Source organism: Anoplophora glabripennis, unplaced genomic scaffold, assembly GCF_000390285.2.
Source record: "Anoplophora glabripennis isolate ALB-LARVAE unplaced genomic scaffold, Agla_2.0 scaffold3, whole genome shotgun sequence".
NCBI lineage: Eukaryota > Metazoa > Arthropoda > Insecta > Coleoptera > Cerambycidae > Anoplophora > Anoplophora glabripennis.
The window spans coordinates 179,331-199,877 of NW_019416486.1; the positions used below are offsets into that span (position 1 = coordinate 179,331).

At 30.5% G+C, this 20,547-nt stretch overlaps 1 protein-coding gene across 2 annotated transcripts; it reads left to right on the top strand.

The window, feature by feature from the left end:
* Positions 1-319: 319 nt before the first annotated feature.
* Positions 320-18,750, top strand: LOC108917879 (4-coumarate--CoA ligase 1). Of its 2 annotated transcripts, none has more exons than XM_018724676.1 (9): positions 320-492; positions 4,785-5,059; positions 13,678-13,888; positions 15,201-15,331; positions 15,652-15,877; positions 15,941-16,126; positions 16,429-16,572; positions 16,633-16,970; positions 18,091-18,750. In XM_018724676.1, the coding sequence occupies exons 2-9, from the start codon at positions 4,871-4,873 to the stop codon at positions 18,379-18,381; spliced, it is 1,716 nt and encodes a 571-aa protein (XP_018580192.1). In that variant the 5' UTR covers positions 320-492; positions 4,785-4,870; the 3' UTR covers positions 18,382-18,750. The 2 variants fall into 2 exon arrangements, with proteins under 2 accessions (XP_018580192.1, XP_018580201.1); XM_018724685.1 differs by lacking the exons at positions 320-492; positions 4,785-5,059 and adding exons at positions 5,143-5,267; positions 12,218-12,353.
* Positions 18,751-20,547: the final 1,797 nt, after the last annotated feature.

Sequence of the window (20,547 nt, forward strand, 5' to 3'; positions counted from 1 at the left end):
ATTATTATAACTTTTGTTAAGTAGGTATTTTATGAATTCTTTTTTTACAGAGAAAGTATGTCTAGTACACAAGTAATAATAGAACTAATTAAATTATTTTTTAGAATTGCTAAAAAATAATGTTATACCTACTTAGTTGTTTTTAAAACGTCATTGTTTGCTTTGTCTTTATAAAAAAGTGTGTGCTTTTTAAAAGTTGAATAAATTTAATATTCACGACGATACGACGAAATAAATTTGACCTTAGATGGGAAATTGAAATTATAAAAACAATGTCAGCAAAACAACCCGATATTTGAAAACAATCGATTACCGCTTTCCTCATTGTAGGTATGTGTTTCTGTTAATAATAAATATATTTGTTAGCAAATTTGATCAAAGACCTTGAAATTTGTTACCGAGACTATTGGAGAATATAGAAGCTGAGCAAATGTTTTTGAGTTAATTCAAACTGTGCGTTAAAAAGTGGATGAAAAGCAGACGGAGCGAAATGTAAGTAAACCGAAGTAATTAAATATTTACGTGACAACTTTCTATTAAAGTATATACATTGTGGTAGTGTAAACAAAAAGGAAATTATTAACTTAGCGATTAAAATAAAAATTTATCAAGGGCATCAAGAAACCAGCCTACAAGTCAGGAGCGTGTATGTGGTGATATTTATTAATACTGCTCTGTTCATCACAAATGAATGAGCGTATTTTATATTCAATTGAGAGTCGGATTGCAACTTGAAAAGTAAGTTTGTTCCCCCTTCCGCAGTGGCGTGCAGTACCAAAAAAATAAAATAAATCCAAAATAGTAAAAAATACCCTTTTCCCCTTTATAGTCTAAATAATAAAATCGTGACTTTATGTTCTTTAACAAATTGTAAATCTTGAGAATTAAACAAATATAAACGATCTTAGATATTGTTACTGTTTATAATGCATCTGCAATATTTAGCAGAAATCAGAATTACAAAATACCTAATTTTGTAGCTGTGGTTTCTAAAATATTCGTCTAGGTTAGTGATATTCACTTCGAAAAGTGTATATGCTTTGAAAATGACTTACTAAAGTCGAATTAAATCGCCATGGGTTGGCCCCTCCAGCTTGACGTTAATTTTTGGAACATCCTGTACATTTTGCTCTTGCACAAAAAGAGAGTTGACTATAAAGTTAAAGTTCATGTAAAAATGACTTGATATTTCAGTGAATAGGTAATATTACTACCTTTAATTTTCAGTTGTAATTTATTAAAGTAAAATATACTTTTATATTACTTGGTGACAGGCAAATCAATCTATTTTAAAATTATACAGAATGAAATGTATAATTGAAAAGTTTTTCTTACTGCTGCTACTAATAAATAATAAATTTAAAATACCACTTTATAAGTTTTAAAAACGAATCCATAAAATAATTGAACTCAAATAGATTGCCACAGACCAACAAAATTTAACTTTTTTTTGGAAGCAGAAACTTGAATATATATTTGCGAAGGATTTAGGTGCGCTGAATCTGAATCTGGCAGCAGAATTGCTCTATCATATTCGTCATATTTGAGGTTATGTGGTAATGCCTTCTATTCTTTTTCAAAAAACTAATACATTGAATCTAAAAGTACAAGGCTCCCTCCTTCGAATGCCGTTGAGTTTGCTCAAATATCTTTTTTTTTTCGTTGAGATATCACATGTTGAAATTTTTAAGTTTTTCAGTTTTTCAGTTTCTTAATATGCGAAAATCTACTAAGGATCCCTTAGACATCAAGCAGTCGATTGCAATTCAGAAACTTCATACCCATACGGTTTGTGGGTTTAGAGTTGGTAGGCTTGGGGTTTGTGGGTTTAGGGATTGTGGGTTTGGGGTTTCTGGGTTTGTGGATTTGGAGTTTGTGAGTTTGAGTTCGTATGTATTGAAGGTTTCTGAGTATGAAGTTTCTGAACTGCAATCAACTGTTTGACGTCTAAGGGATCCTTAGTAGATTTTCGCATATTAAGAAACTGATAAACTTAGAAATTTCAACATGTGATATCACAACGAAAAAAAAAAAGATATTTGTGCAAACTCAACGGCATTCGAAAGAGGGAGCCTTGTACTTTTAAATTATATGTATTTTGAAAAAGAATAGATGGCATTACTACATGACCTCAAATATGACGAAAAACAGTGTTTTTTGCACTTTTAGGTTAGAATATCTCAAAAACTTGACGTGATAGAGCAATTCTGCGGCCAGATTCGGATTCAGCGCACCAAAATCCTTCGGGAATGCATATTAGTGTGTCTGCTTCTTGACCCTTGTTGACCTGTGTATCGTTTAAATTTTCAAAATTCATCAAATGTTGTATTCAACAAAACTATATAAGGAAACCATAGATTGAGATTGCATTAGAAAGAGTGAAAAATTTTCAGTAGCTCATAAATTTTATTAAAAGGAACCTATTATTTGATAGTCTCTTTTATAAATTCAGTTAACTTTTTTGTTATTTGAGTGTCTACATGTTACATCTAATTATTTTAACAATTTAGTTATTATCATCAATCATTAATGATGTTATTATCTACTTATTTATAATGGCAAATAGCATTTAATGCTTAGTCATTGTACATAGTTAACAAGGATGATACATTTACAAAAACTATTGAAATTATAAACATTTTTCAAATGAATGCATAAAAAGGGTACAGTAAGAAATAACCATTAGAGAATAAAAACAGACGAATGTTCATCAGGAACAATATGCAAGGTTTCAAAATTCAAAGACGTTTATAATGTTAAATTATTGCAGTACCATATAAAAATTAGCACGAGTGTATTATTTAATAAAATACAGCCCGTTGGTAAGCATTTTTGAGCATACTGCTTTGAAAATAAAATGATTTGTTTTATTAGTCAGAATTCAGATTTTTTCTGTGCAAACATATTCCTGAATATATTTGAATAAGAAATATATCTAATATGGATACCCCAACAAAAATAAAAAATAAAATATTATATATATGTTTATGACTGAAAAACAAAGGACAATCTGAATTCGTGATCAGTACGAATAAATTCTTCTTGAAAATTGTACTGTGAATAGTTTTACCATTTTCTCAAAAACTGGAGTTGGGCGAATTCATCTCACGACAGCTTTAAATAGAAGATAAAAACATACAAAATGTGTCTTTTTTTCAACATTGTGAAAAACTTTAAGGAGCTGTTCCTTTCCAAAAGTAAGGGGGATTTTCTTTACAGTCATTGCTAAAAATCTGTTGTAACACACCCCTATAAAAGGATAAGTTAAAAATCAGTTTATATTTTATTTGACACAGTTAGAGAAACGTAGAAGAACAGAATTAAATGTGCGACCCTCGAAAGGAGTTGAAAAAGGCACCCTTTAACGGTCATTATATCGTTTTGCACAAAGTTGAAAATTTGAAATTTAAATAATTTATTTAGAAACTTGGCTCACTTAGAAACCTTCTGTTTCTTTCAGTTTTTTACTAAAATGTTCCTATTTTCAAAAATGAATAAATTAATAAATGAGCTTTACAAAAAAAAATAACATTGGAAATAGCTAGTCTACAAAATAGTTTTTATTTTAGACTGATAAGAACTTCACTATCTTTTTTTACCATATTATTTTTCATTATTTTCATTATGCATTTATCAAGTCACTTAATATAACAATTTTCGTATCAGTGGCGTAACCAGAATGTAAAGTTGGAGGGGGATAACAAAAATTCTTAAAATTTGCAGCAAAACGGTTTTAAAATGAAAATATTAGTTTATTAGTTATACAAGTTGTTTATATTTATAATATATTGTTTTTTTATAGTATACAAATGGTTTTATATTTGGTAACTTAAAATAAAAGTATAAATATAAAAAAAACTTTGTATCACATAAAAAAGGAACTAAACATTTTCAGACTATCACAAAAAATATCTCAAAAATAACAACAGAAAATAGCGAAAATCAAAATGCATAACCACAAAACATGTACAGCACAGACTACCATGTACAGACTCTCAGCTCAACACACATTATGACAGACCGCGATGCCATGTATCATGCATTTATCAAGTACGCGATGCGATCGGCATACCCAGTGACGTAGAAAGTCAGGCAACCTGTCCCTTTAGGAATCTTGGGGGGGGCGGGGGGCTAAAGCTAAAAGTATTCAATCAAAAAAACATTAAGGGTGTGTGTTTCTCCAACTGTGAGAAATAAAATAAAATCTGAATTTTAACTTATCCATTTAACTGTAGCATCGAAAAAGATGTTTTTTGAAAGTTCCCAGTTACGTTTTAACAAATAATCGTTCATTTTTTCGCTATATTAAAGAAACACCCTATATTTCAAGAACGTTAAAAATTTCTCAGGAAGGGTACTATCATTTTTTCTCGACTAGAAAAGTAGTCTCAGCTAAGCAAGAAAATGAAAAGCGTAATTGCACTAATTTCACCTTTCCCAAGATATCTCAAAACATATAAAAGGCAGTAGAAATTGCAAATATATTTAAAACGTTCATAAAATTTTCTAATACTTTTTTAATATCTCTTATAATCAAGATACCGATGCTGCTGTATCGAATTTTTGACGAACGGTACCATGGGCGTCCGCAGAAAATTTATCAAGAGGCCTTTGGAAAATATACAATTTAATCGAAGATAATAAAATTCCTGATTAAAACGCCACACTGATTCAGGTCTGTTTTACGTTAATTTTGCAACGATTTTAGCTATAGAAATGTCATCCGGAGCCGCTACTGGCTGTTGCTGTGCGATAACACCACATGCACCCGTTTATTTTTACAGTCGTCTGTCTGAAACCGACAGTGAACAGCTAGCTGTATTCGCGGCAGAGATAAAATTAGCAGCACCAACAGCTCGCATCCGGAGTCATGTTCGTCGTGAGTAGGCTAGTGAAGAGAAGCGCGAACCGAGTAGCGGCGGTAATTTTGAACAGAGGCGGAAGGCGGGCCACACATTCCAAAATCACCTCCGAACTACCAGATATCGAGATTCCTAGGCTGCCCCTCAACGAGTATGTCCTCGAATTTGCATCGGAGTGGGAGGATAGGACCGCCGCTGTAAGTAGAATTTAAAATAATGAATAAAGTTTTCAATTAATCGCATACATAATAAAATTTGCTATCTAATGACATTGTTTGCTAAATAAATTCAAATTACTCCACGTCTGCATTGACGCGAATAATATTGACTAAAACTGTGTTCTACAATAATATTAGCAAAGTTTAAATTTGCACCAACAATCGTACTGGGTTTACTATCTGCAAGGTAAGCTTCTGAATGTTATTTCAATTTTTGTTTGGAAATTTTTTGGATTTATCTTGTACAATAAAATAGTACATTGGTACATTGCACAATGCAATATAAAATAATAGAACTAAACTAATTAAATTATTTGTAAAATACGACTGCCTATGGAATGTTTAATAAAAAATCGTTCAAATACGATAAACAAATAAGATGTTTGGTATGATAAAGTATGAATTCAAAAGGAAACGATGAAAAGCTGAGAACAAAATTATTGTTGGTCTCAAATCCTACAAGCATTTAAGGCACAAAACAAACTCTAAAAAAGTACATATAATGCTCTACAAATTTCTTATTGTTTTAAAATTATTTTAAAAATTAATTACAAATTTTTGCAATTTTTTGGAATGTTTACAAATTTTATTATTAATAGGGCAGAATTAGATTTTTTGTTTTTGGAATTCTTGTTATTTATTACACAATTCAGTATGTACCATACATCAAAATTTTAGAAAATCAACTTATATTACTAAGACAAGTAAATATATTAATAATAAAAGCCTTTTATATGTAACTAGTGACTGTGACAGAAAAGACTGAAACAATATTATATTTTTACAAGCTTTTATGTAACTTGCCTTGTTAGTAGGTACGGGTCAAATCTTGCAACTGAATTTTAAAACAGTTATCGCCAACCGATTGAGCTGAAATTCTTCATACACGTTTAGTTTGGATGACAATGCATGGTTAGCTAAGTGACGTCATTCTAGATCCAATACGGCGGAGTCCCAAAGATTGCAGACCAGTTATTTTTTATGCACCCCCATGATATGGGTATCAAATGAAAGGGTTTTGCTGAGACGAATACGAAAATAAAATGACGTCACTAAAAGATTGTTTAAAAAAAATTATACATGAACTTAATAGTTACGTTATAACTTGAAAGATAACACCGCCCAACAAAAAAAAAGTTATGTGAACTTTACATGCGGCATATGATTTCCTGTGTATTTTTGTCTCCTGAGCACAAATCCATAGTCTGTTTTGCTCCATCACCCTTCAGTTTTTCGTAAATCGCTAACTACCTTCAGAAAATCGCTAAAAATCTTCAGTAAAATGGAGAAATTTAGGAAGTAACGAGATCTTGACATGCCACACATATTTTTCGACGTAATTTTCCATCCTAAATCCGATTCCGATGTAAGAATTACGCCATAACCGTATAGTCTTAAAAAAATTACTGAAGATCTTCAGAAAAAAGGCGAATTTTGAGGAGTGACGAGATCTTGACATGCGGCATATGTTTTCCCGTGTATTTTTGTCTCCTGAACACGAATCCATAGTCTGTTTTGCTCCATCACCCTTAAGTTTTCCGTACGTCGCTGAATACCTTCAGAAAATCGCTAAAAATCTTCATAAAATGTAGAAATTTAGGAAGAGACTAGATATTAACACATGGACATGACACATGTTTTTCGACGTGATTATACCTCCTGGATCCGAATCTGTTGTCAGAATTACTCCATAACCCTATAGTCTTCAAAAAATCGCTGAAGATCTTCAGAAACAGGACGTAATTTGAGAAGTGACGAGATCTTGACATGCGGCATTGTTTTCGGACGTATTGTTACCTTCCGAATCCAATGTCAGATTTGCTCCATCACTGTCTAGTCTTCAAAAAATCTATGAAGATCTGAAAAATGGAAAATTTGTAGTAGTAACGAGATGTTCATATATGACTCATGGTTTTCGATGATGAATACGTCCGAAAACATATGCCGCATATCAAGATCTCGTCACTTCTCAATTTTTGCCCTTTTTCTGTAGATCTTCAGCGAGTTTTTGAAGACTAGAGGGTTATGGAATAATTCTGATAACGGATTCGGATCCAGGAGGTAAAATTACGTCGATAAACATGTGTCACGTGTTAAGATCTCGTCACTTCCTAAATTTCTTCATTTTACTGAAGATTTTTAGCGATTTTCTGAAGGTATTCAGCTATTTACGGAAAACTTAAGGGTGATGGAGCAGAACAAACTATGGATTCGTGCTCAAGAGATAAAAATACACAGGAAATCATATGCCGCATGTAAAGTTCACATAACTTTTTTTTTGTTGGCCGGTGTAATCGAACCTTTAGGAATCGTTTTATTAGAAATCATTACTTACTCTTATACCAATAAATGTTTGTTTGTTTGTTTTCAGTAGACCCAGTAGGTTCAAAGTCGAATTTTCCTATAAGTTAAATAATTCATCACCTTTTTCTGTAGGGACTAATTGTAAGATATAAAATAACCTGAATTCGGCACTGAACATATTTCTAACATAATGCTAAATTTAAAGAAAGACGTAAATATATTTCATTCTGCCCAGTTTTATTTAGAAAGAATGATACATATCTTTTAAATATAACATTGGTATGTTGAAAAAGCAACATCAAAATAACACATTTCGTTGAAAATACGTTATTTTTTTGAATGCTCAGTTTTTGGAAAATCTCTTGCACATGTCAAGTAAGTACATACAATTTTCTACAGGAATACATAAGACATTTTTTTCGTATCTTGTACAATAAAGGGAGAAAAACGATGGAGACAATTTTGACGCATGACGAACTGGGGAAACGATTCAGGTACATTCATTCTGCAGCCGCAGCATTTTGTCTCCATCCACTGTGTATGTATCCAACAATTAATAAAGTAATAAAACTAAGCAGTAACACTCCATTATAAAAATTTACTCGCACTCACTAGACTAATACCGAAACACAAGAGATTTTTAAACAGGTAAAAGGAGATAGTTAAGAAACAACCAATTTTGACGCGGCAGTAGATGTATTGCTGAAAGAAACAATAGTCAACAAAACATTAATTCTATTATTAACGGTGGTATTCGGTGGTATTAGCTAATTTACAAAGATCAGTCAGTTCGATTAGACTTTGCTCTATTTTTTACTAAGGTAAATTTTTAACAATCGGCTTCTTTTGCCAAAACTTCTATTAAAAATAAATTACTTAAAATTAATTTAGCATTTTTCATACCCTTATTCATAAAAAATTAAATTGGTATTTCTAAAAATGCGTACAAAAAATTACGTTACTGAAAAACTGTTACTGAAAAACTAGAAAAACTATTCCCAATTTACGTACACGATATATAAAAAAATAATGAATATAACTTACGATAAATAAATATAAAAATTATGTTCCTATCTACCAATACTAATGGTTTCTATAATTAATGTAAGTACGCCAATAGGTACATTGTTAAAAAAAACATTTACATCAAATAATGATAAAAGTGTACCTTATTAAAAAAAAAACAAATTAAAAAAGGGATGTTAAAGCATATAGTGTAAACTATAAAACTTAATAAAGAATTTCTGTTAAATAGTAAATACTTTTTAAACCTTGAAATATATTTATCATTAAAAAAAAAGAAAGTGGGAGTTCCCAAAAACAAGACTATGGTCTCTATATGTTTTTGGGGTCGCTGAATTCGAATCTGGTATCCGTTTGACCCGATTAGCTCTGGGTTAAAGTCAGTTCAAGGTCAAATATGGAGTATCAATTGCCAACAAAGTAAACCTACATATCTATATAAGCTTTTGGGATTGCTGAATCCGAATCCGAGATCATGTTGACTCGATCAGGTCTGCTAAATACTCTCAAGTTCTAAACTCAAAACACTCAAGTTAAGCATTTATGCGAATTTATTAAAATTTGAGTAACAAATGAGATTAAAGAAAGCTCTCGAGTTAATTGTTTTGATATGCTAAAATTCTAGTATCAATAAGCCCAATTAAGTAAGCTTTAAACCATTGTGTCCGTTAATGTTTTATGGACATTAATTTACACAGTTTTCAAGATAAATTTTTTGCCTTGATGAATCCCATAAAATCATAATCTCACTATCATAGTATTGAGACTCTCCGAAGTAATATTTATAAATGTCAAAGAAATTTAACAGGATAGATACCATAAAAAAATATTTCGGTTCAAAAGTGCATAATGTTGTCAGACTAATAAACGTAAGCGATTCTCAATGTCTGACATGCATAATTAATTATTATCGCACAAAATTATAGATAGAATAGACAATACTAACTGAATATTGAAATATTATACCTATATTGAATAAAGTTTGTTTTATGCAATCTATATTAAACATCACACAAGAAAACAAACCAATTTAAATTTTGTGAAGAATAGTGAATAATAATTAGTAACATAACAAATTACTGTTATATATTATTTTTTTTACTATATGTATCTAGTTCTAAAGGCATCTTAATTGGCACTAAACTATTTTACCGATATATATTTTTAAGTAAATTCACAAACTCGTTTAGAGAAAATTTGTAATTAGAATTGGTTGGATGAAACATATTGAAATATGTACATATGCAGGGTGTCCCATATAAATCTTTCCACCTGAACATTTCGTTTAATATGAAATTTTGAAATTTCAAAAACACATCGATTTTTAATTTGAGGGGGACATCGACATACATCATTACTTATTTTGCAGTTACCACCCCTTCCTAGATCGAGGCATCAACTTTGAAATTTCAAATGGCACTACAGGGCGTGTGAAAGCTCTTTTGATACTGACCGTAAAAAGAAATAAAAAAATCATTATGCGTTTTCAAGAAAAAAATTAAATTTTTGGAATTTTGTATTTTTACATTTAAAATTGTTTATAATAGATGCTCAAATTGTGGAGCCAGTTGTTCTTGGCAAATATGGAGTCTATCTACGAAACATCTCCTTACATTTGCAAAAACCTCTGGAGTTAAATTCCGCCATTCGTTTACAAGACGTTGTCTTAAATCTTCAAAATTTTCGGGTTGACTTGCAAAAACCACTAATTTGAGATGTCCCCAGAGAAAATAGTCGTTTGGACTCAAATCGGGAGATTGAGCTGGCTATTCTATAACCCCACGCCTACCTATCCATCGTCCTGGAAAATTCTGATCCAAATAAGGCCGAACTCGTCGCTGAAAATGGGGTGAAGGTCCATCTTGTTCAAACATCACAAGATTTCCAGTCAAAGTGCCATCTAAAAAAAATTGACCAACTGTGTCATTACGCAATATTCCAGCCCAGACGTTCAGCTTTTCTTTATACTGACTGTGCGATTCCCTAACACAATGAGGGTTTTCACCCGATCAATAACGAATATTATACCTATTCACAGTACCATTGAGAAAAAACATACACTTATCACTGAAGCAGATATGTAAAATATATTTTGATTTTCTGTAATTTTGTTTAGACATGATATCACAAAATTCTATTCTTCGATCCGGATCATCCTCGTTCAAACAATGCACAAGATGTATTTTGTACGGATCCCTGTAATACGCTCTAACGATCGCATGGATTAGTGTGGATTCATTGTTCTCCCAAAATTCCTACTTCCATTAATTTGTTAAGAGGATTAGTTTTCTTAAGATTTGCTACGGTTTCTCGAATTTTTTTAACAATCTGGCTCACATTTTGTTTTCCATAAAGAAAAATTATTTCAACTTTTTCAGCTAACGAATAAACCATAATAAAAAATTGACAAATGTAAAAGTTACACTTTGATTGTAAGCCAAATATGAGATTTGATACAATTTAAAATGGTTTCAACGATAACACATTTCCGATAACATGATATCAAACAAAAAGGTAAAATGGAACGGAATGCAATGAAATTCATAAAAAAATATGATGAGAACTTCAATCTTTTTTACGTTTCGTTTATTATTGTTTTTATCATCTGAAGTAGAAACCTTTTTGCAGTGTAATAATTAATGTTTTGATGTATGATAATCTTTTCAGTGGTTAACACATGCTATAAATTAAAAATTTTATTTCAATGTTTTTTTCTTGAAAACGAATAATGATTTTTTATTTTTTACGGATTCAAAGTCAGTATCAAAAGAGTTTTCAAACGATGTATCACACGCCCTGTAGTGCCATTTGAAGTTGATACCTCGATCTGCGAAGAGGTGACAACTACAAAATAAGTAATAATGTAAGTCAATATCCCTCTCAAATTAAAAATCGACGTGTTTTTGGAATTTTTTCAAAACTTCATATTAAACGAAATGTTCAGGTGGAAAGTTTTATATGGGACACCCTGTATATAGGTAGGTACCCACACCTACCAAAAATAAATTTAAAGATTTTAATCGTTAACGATTAAAATTTATCAAAAATGTCTGTTAGAAACAATAAACGAAAATTGTATCGGTACCTAATTTGTGGTGAGATTATTAAGCAACATTCTGTCAACAAACAACTATCTAATTTTATCAGAAACCTTAGCAAAGTCCGTACAATATAAATAAGTTGTTTGTCAACAAGAATTACATAGAAAATTATTTTTCATCAATCTCTGTTTCAAGGAAATTTACTTGTTACCACGAAATTACAGCAATAAAGCTCACGATAGGAGATCGTAATAAATTAAATTTCAAACACAGTACTTACATACAATCATAGATAGCCTTGCATGAAGTAATTTGTTTGCTGTAATTTGTCACCCATTTATCTTTGCATTTTAACACGTAAAGTTTTCGGTTTGCCACATATTACATTACTCATATCCTAGTTGAAAGTTAAATATAACTGCATTCTCTTAATATTTAATGCTAATATGATTGCTATAAGGAATCTAGAAAAAACTAATTTGAAAATAATTTGTTCGAAAATTTTGAAAAAAATTATTATGTACTTTGTTGCTTTGTGTCTATAGTAATTTCTAAATAATCAGCCAAAATCTAGAATAACCTTTAAACTAAAAAGTCAATCAAAGAAAAACTACATAGCATATAGCGACACAAATTAAATCGATCAAGTTAAATATTTCAAAAATATTTTCCTAAAAAAAAGTCGTACAATATTCATTGATAACAAAGGTCCAGAAATGCAAAAGATATCTAACCTTACAAACAAGATTCCTAATTGTTGATATTGCAGGAAACAACTACTCTACTCTATGGACTACATGCCCCAACTGTCTGTGGAGTCTGTCTTTTGGATACCTAGATTTCAGATATTTAAAAACATTGTTTCAGTTTACTTAATAAGCATATTTTGGGCAGAAATAGTTAAGGTAAAATTACTGAATATTATGTTAAAAAAATTAAACCAGTAACCAATAATGAACGCGAAAACAAAGCAATAATTAAATATCACTTATTTATTCAAACCTTTATCTTTAAAATGTTAACAGTTTAATCGAATGTGGAAAATACTATAAAAGCTCATATTTTCGAAACAAATACTTAATACAGTACTTTAACATTTCTGTATATTTTCTGGTGCTTAACATTTTAAATATTTTAAATGTTTTTTTACAGGTTAAAATAATTTCATTGTTATAAAACGTGCTACAAATGCAGTAAAAATAGGTCATATTTTCCACCAATTTAGTGATAATTTTGTATTGTAAGCATGAGCGTTCACAGAAAATTCGCCAAGGGGGCAAGGCAAAGTGCGTTACAATAATATATCTCTCATCTTATACACTAGTATAACGAAAATTTGATACACTGTACGCAGATCGTACGTGATCAACAGTAAAACATTTTCTAACTTTTAAAGAAAAACCTTCTTTCTTCATTTGTGCATTAGATGCAACTTTCCTGTTCTTTCCGGGCGCCCGTGATTGTAACTTGTAAGTGTTTAAATTATATGGAATTTCCTTTAGCATTAAATTTTTCAAACGATTGTGGTAGGTACGATTATTCAACACTCAGAGGATGTTTACTGATTCATCTGAGAATCAACACTATTTTTATTTATTGCATCCCACACCAATACAAAGCTGCACTACTGGTACTCAGATAACTCAGATAAACCAGTAGATGAGAAGTACCTACAAAAATCCAAGTTCTACCAAATTACTTTCATTAGAGATAATTATTTTTATTATTTATGTAAGTTTATACAGTTCTTGATTTCATATTAACTAAAATATAACAGATATGAATGAACATAGCAGAATTTAAGAAATTTCAATTATTTTTACGTAATTGGGTATTTTTGCCACATCAAGAAGAAAATTTTATATAAATAACCTCTCCGTCAAAGATAAGCAGTGAATGTATTAATTTATAAATTTAACATTATTTAAAATTTATTTTTATATTCAATGTGGCAGAAGTACCAAATTAAGTAAAGAAAGTATTACAAAATGTAATAAATAAATAATGACGAACAAAACTAAGACAATCTCAATGTTTTAAACTTTAAAAGTTAATAATATAATATAATCATTGCCACGAGTACGAATTAACGCCCTATACGTTACAAAGTACGCATATATTTTTCAATAAGGAATCAATATTTAATGTGAAATCACCATTTAAAGTGAAATCACCCTGTATATTTAGTATTCAATCGTTTATAATATATTTATCAAGGTTAATTTTTAGGAATGTGGTCTTACAGGAAGAAAATATACTTACAAGGAGCTGAGAACGAAAGTTAAAAACTTTGCCGGAGCTTTGAGGAAAAAACTGAAACTAGAGAAAGGTGATGTGATTGCCGTTCTATTACCAAACATTCCGGAATATCCAGTTGTGATACTAGGTGCTAACCGAGCTGGAATAATATGCACCACAGTAAACCCTATTTATACTCCAGGTAAGCCAAGTTATCTCCATGCAGAGGCGTGTGCGAGTATAAAATTTAATATAGTTACTTTTACCTAAAAATGTTTAAATATTTACTAAGTAAAGCGCTACGAATACGAAACTGGTTCTAGCAAGAACATGGCAAGAACTATTTAAAATTGGAACATAGCCAATTTTAAGATTCTATATAACGACGAAATGAATATTTATAATAGAGATAGAGTGAAGAGTGCCCCAAACTTTAGTCGCAAAAATTCAGAAATCAGTAGAGTAAATGCTATACAAATAAATCTGTTTTCGAAACCGTCATTTTCGAAAATATAATAATAAAAATTAAGTGTAAACTCAAACTAGTGGCTCAGAGAGAGAGGAACTTGTGAAGCGTCCTTTGCAGAAAAGAACGGATGAATTTGCTGAGCTTGAATAATAATCTTTAGTTTTTTGCATAAAGATGATACTTTTAATAAATATAGAATTTATGTAAATGATTTTACTCCTTTGAAGATTCCATGTATTCTGATGAATTTGCTGATACTCTATTTTTTAATAATTATTCGCCCTGCATCTCAGACCTGGTCATAAAGACCAATAATAAACCAAAAATAAATAAAGAAAAAAAATAAAATAAGAAAAAAAATTAAATTTGGATGAAATAATTCATTTTTTAACACGTTATTTGTGGAACTCCCTGTATAAATTTTAATTTATCTAATCGTAACATCTTTGAAAATTACTAATTTGTGCAAAAACAGTAACAGATATACAAAAAAGACAAGAAATTTTCAATCAAAATAAAATTTGCATCCAAAAAATAATTCCAGTGGCGCGCCATAATTTTTAAATATAACCAGCATACGTAGCATATAGCATAGTTACAAACACATTGTACAGCTATGGACAAAAACAGTTTCCAAAATTCAAATTGCCAAGAATGAATTTAGATGAATTACCTACAACCCCTATTATTGTTATAAAATACCTACTTCATTATATTTGTTGTGAAACAATTTATTACACCTAATTTCAATTCTAAATTATTATAATTGTTTTATCAATCACACGAAATTTAAATGAAAAACTATGGAAACCTATGGAAAGTAATTAATTAGAGGTCATAGTCAGTCTATAATTTGTCTATAAATCTTTGTCCGAGTAGATAATTTAAGATTAAGCCAAACTGTTTTGTTAAATTATTTTAATGTTTTAAAATACTGACGTAAACAATAATGAATAACTAATGTAAAGATGTTTTGTCACTTACCAAATTATATTTATAGATTTTATTATTATAATATGAATTTAACGATTAGGCATAATTTTAGCTGAAATATCAAAACAACTCTTGGATTCCTCTACAAAAGTCATAGTTACTTTAAATGAATTATGGGCTTTGGCTAGTGCATCTAAAGGGTTAATTAACAAAGACATTCCAATAGTAACCATTAATTCGCAGGTAAGCAAAGCAAGAATATAACAAACGTGATTCACCAGCTGTAAAGACACAGCGCGTTCTCAAAAAAATAACCTTAACAATGTGCAATTGTTAGTCTTTATTCAGAATCTGCATTTCCTTCCTTGCTATAGTACCTACATATTCTTGCAGTTATGTTTATGTTTCATAAATGAAAATTTAATTCGAACTTATACCTACTTAAACACTTAACATACAATAAATCCCAATAAGTAAATAAAAGCAATATTAAAAAAAAGGTATATTAATCATCTTCTTTTAAGTAACATTATTGTATCTTAATTTATAGTCTGCATTTTTAGGCGGGACAAACAACTCCTGCTGGAGCCATAAATTTTTCGGAGCTTACAGACAATTCTGTAGACTTTCCTGAAGATGGTACAATCTGTTCAGATGAAGTAGCGGTGTTACCATATTCAAGTGGTACAACAGGTCTACCTAAAGGTGTCCAACTTACACATTTCAACATTGTTTCAAATTTGTGCCAACTTGAACATCCACTCATAGGCTGTAATTGGAGAACCACAGGTAATAATACAATTGGCGTTTTTGAGAAAGAACATTTGCTACACTGTTCCCTTCATTTTTCAGCTGATCACCAAGACACAACTCAAGCAGTTTTACCACTCTTCCATATATATGGGTTGACCATACTCTGCATGTACCAGCTCAGACTTGGGTGCAAAATTATTACTTTACCAAAGTTTACCCCTGACTTGTATATTGGTACTTTAAAAAAACACAAACCAGAACTTCTTTACCTAGCACCTCCCATAGGTAAGTACTTTTTTTCTAAGAGGAAATGACGGTTCTTTCAAAAATTAGTAAAAATTTGTGGATGTAGAGTGATTCATGAATTAATTAATTTTTATGTTTATATTACCTATTCCTCGTATCTACGCACCTGTATCATAAAAATTTCCTTTGGTCTAAATTGGTTTATACATAACAAAGATACTGATACAGAGATCGGACATGGTACATTAGTAAAATCTCAATACTTTTTTGAGTTCTGTTTGTGGTTAAAGATTCATTCTCGCAAGCTGAAACATCCTGTACAATTAATTGGATTGTTGCAGCAATTTTTTTGGCAAATCATCCAACTGTAAAAGAAGAAGACTTCAGCAATGTTCGAACTATAATCAATGGTGCTGCACCACTCGGGATTTTAGATGAAGAAAAACTCTTAAAGAAAGCGAACAAAAATATTCCTTTCTTGCAAGGTAATACAAGAATTAGTGTCAATATTATTTAAATAAAACTGTTTTAATTTTTTTTTATAGGATATGGACTGACTGAAACATCTCCAGCAGTAATTACAACTAGATTATCTCATTTAAGCAACAAGAGTATCATTGGTTCCTTAGGCAAACCAGTACCAAATACGGAAGTAAAAATAATAGGAATCGATGACATGACCGCCACCCATCTTGGCCCTAATCAGATGGGAGAGTTGGTTGTAAAAGGTCCTCAAGTTATGAAAGGATACCACAACAGACCAGAAGAGAACATATTTATAGACGGTTGGATGAGGACAGGGGATATGATGTATTATAATGAGGATGGATTTTTGTTTATTACAGACAGATTGAAAGAGCTGATAAAAGTCAAAGGATTTCAGGTAAAGACCACCAATTATAAATAGATTACTAATTTTGTAGGATAGAAGATAGAACAACTATTGGACTCTAGACCAGGACCGGATAAAAGAAACGTAACAGTGATTCTGTTATCAATACATGTAATACAAACTAAAAGTAACAGCATTTCAACTTATTTGCACTTTTATACACTATTTGGCACTATTATACACACAACGATCTAAAAAAATGTTTTTTGTGTCTGTGACTGCATGATATTTACATACGTACATGACATCTACAGGGAGTATATCAAATTTTAATAAAAAAAAATTCCGATACTTATTTGAAAAAAATCCCAAATACATATTAGGGTGGCCCAAAAAAAAACGAATATTTTTTTCGTGTCTCTTGTGAAAATATGTTAATTTATCATGTTTTAAGAGCCCCCTCAAAAAATCTACTTATAAAGAATTTTTTTAGAGGACGCTCAAGATTTTTAAAAATGTCCAAAATCGTCAAAAATTTAATTTTAATTATTTTTTTAATTTTTTAAAATTTAAGTGTCATGATTTTTTCTATTTCTTTTGTTAAAATAATTGTGTGACCTTTAGAAGTTAAAATATCGATTTGAAATTTTCAGATTCGAGATTTTTTCAACTTCAAATAACGAGAAAAAAATTTTTAGAAAAATTCAATTTTTGACGATTTTGGAAATTTTTAAAAATCTTGAGCGACCTCTAAAAAAATTTTTTTCAGCTTATTTTTTGAGGGAGCTCTTAAAACATGATAAATTAACATATTTTCACAACAGACACGAAAAAAAATATTCGTTTTTTTTTTGGGCCGCCCTAATACATATATTACATTCATTTGTTTTTCTTATTATACGGAATGGTATTTTTCAATGTTATTGATTTGATCAAATTGCCATAAATTCCAACATTCAGTATTGACTAAAATGCTGTAATTTTCAATCAACACATCCAGTGTTCAGTGGCGCCATCTTGTAAATATGTAATAGACATTCCGATTTGTGAGAAAAAAATTTTCACATTTGTTAAATTATCTGAAAATTCCCGGTTTTCCAAATTACTAACCACTATGATACTTAGTACGGCCTCTTTTGCTATTACATCACATTCCTTGTTTTGTGTCTAGGTGCCACCTGCAGAACTAGAAGAGATAATACGAGACTTCCCAGACATCGTAGATGCAGCAGTTGTAGGTGTTCCGCATGAAAACTATGGTGAAGCGCCTAGAGCTTATGTTGTTCCTCGACAAGGCACAAAGATTAATCCAGAAAAGCTAATAGAATTTGTGAAAAGTAAGGTGGCACCTTACAAACAGTTAAGGGGAGGAGTATCGATCATTGATAACATTCCGAAAAATGCCTCTGGGAAGATACTGAGGCGAGAACTGAAACAGTTGTACGAAAAGGCAAACAAATGATAAATATTTATAACGCTGACCTTATATGGAGCCTCCATTTTTCATAAATCAGTAACACGCTTAACTTTAACATACATTTGAAGTGGAAGAGCTAAAAGTAAATTTAAGATCATGGTAGGGAAATAGGGGCTATATATATTTTTTAAAAAGTTTTTCATATAATCTGATTCGGAGAAATACGTAAATATTTTAAATCTTTTACCTCATGCTATTTCAAATGACGACTCATTTCTCTAGCTTTTTTAATGTTATCTAGCAAAAAATTGCTTATAAGGCAACCGAGCACCCGACAAAAGTTTTAAAAGTCGGCGCCTATGCAAAATATTTTCCACCGAAAATTTATGGAATTAATTTTTTAAATGTTTTATAACTGAACATGTTTTTTATATTTGATTTGTAAATTAATATTTTAAATGATGTATAACGAAAGTAAAATATTTATTTTTAATGTAAATAAAAAATAATTTTAAATAAAAAACGAAAGATATATTTGTTGCATTGTTATAGTATCATACAGGGTGATTCACAACTTATCCAAAAAAAATTGGGAACAGATGCGGCATGAGAAATGGAGTCAATATCCAAGAGTCAGTCAGTTTGTCAGTTTCCAAGAAAAAAATTATTGAAGTTGCGGTACATTCAACCATTACATAGCTGGACAACTGTAGTTTCTAGCGTCATTCCCAATACGCGTAGAGAGCCACTTGGCCTCAGCGACTCCGAATATTGAAATACCATTTTAAAATTGTCCTTGCGATAGTGTTTACCTGTTATCTGTGCTGTTTACAATAGTTTTTTAGTAGTTAGTGTCAAAAATTGGTTTGTGTGTATAGCAACTTGAAGTTGATTTAATTTATGGTGAAGCAAGACAACATTTGTGTTAGTTCGTAGAAACCGAGTAAGATGGACCCAAATGTGTTTACACGTTGGTGGATAAAATTTTGAACAGTTGTTGTAACAGCGGGTATGTCAAATTATTTTATTATTTAAAACCACAAATTAAGTTTATTAATTAATAATAACAATAACTGCAAAAGCAGTTGAATATTCTAATATAAAATAGGTGCCATAAAATTCTATTTATTTCTTTCCTTGTGAAAGTTTTTGTCCGTTTTTATCACACTTTGCCATGTCGGTCACATTGGACAAGGTCAAGTTTTGCAGTGGACCAGTTTCCAGTGCTTTACAGAAGTGTATTTTTAAATCATTTTCGAAATGCCCTTTTTGATTTTTTTATTTACAAAATTGTATTTGTAAGAGCCCTGTACATCCAAAATTTTTTTTGGATAAGTTCTGAATCATCCTGTATATGATAGTTACGAGAGCTTAACATTTGTGTGCGAAGTCAGTGGTGTTACTAAGCAATTTAAAAATAATTTACTTACCAAGCATTGAAGTGCGAAAAGTAGAGCCTAACATAAATCTGTGTTAAGTATTAAAATAGCTCCCCCTCAAATGAACATGCATTGTTTTATTATTTCTCCTGTCTGTAGTTTCATCTACAGTTACTAACAATTTTATTCCGCTTACGTCTGACACTATATTACTTTTACTTTCTATTTTTATACAATGCATGTGATGATACAATCGAAGGCTTTGGAGTAATAGTCACCTAGGTGCTGCCAAAATAATTGAAATTGTTTATTATTGAATATAAAAATTCGGTCGTGTAATAATAATAATACCCAGTATGGCAGCTGTAACAGCTAATTTCTTTCGTACTGTCAACTTACAATGTATCTTCTACACTGACAAGAACTCCAGCTCAGTAAAATCGTTTCACATAAATACATTTCCATCAGAGTGTGAAGCAGAAAAATGTTGAATATATTTATTAATTTGAAAGACATAGCTTGAACCAAAAAATTTTTAGATTCAGTGAACAGTACGCTGCAAGTTCTGTTATCGTGCATTATTTCCAAATCGAACTAACAAATCTTTTATTTTATTTTGAGCCAATAGAATAATAGAGGAAAAAAATTAGTGTTTTTTTAAAAACATTTATTGCATCTAGTAAAATTACACTACATATTATATAATACATACAAATTCCTAGGCGAAAAACTTATACAATATAAAAAATATAGCATACTAATCATCGATTGAGGAATGTGTACAAGTTAAAAAATACTGTTTAGGAATGAAATTTAAATAAAATTTAATTAA

Excerpts from the sequence above, each read along its gene's own strand:
- LOC108917879 (XM_018724676.1), top strand. The coding sequence starts at position 4,871 with ATGTTCGTCGTGAGTAGGCTAGTGAAGAGAAGCGCGAACCGAGTAGCG. Across the intron at positions 15,878-15,940 it reads CTGTAATTGGAGAACCACAG|CTGATCACCAAGACACAACT; the intron begins GTAATAATACAA and ends TTCATTTTTCAG. Across the intron at positions 16,971-18,090 it reads TAAAAGTCAAAGGATTTCAG|GTGCCACCTGCAGAACTAGA; the intron begins GTAAAGACCACC and ends TTTTGTGTCTAG.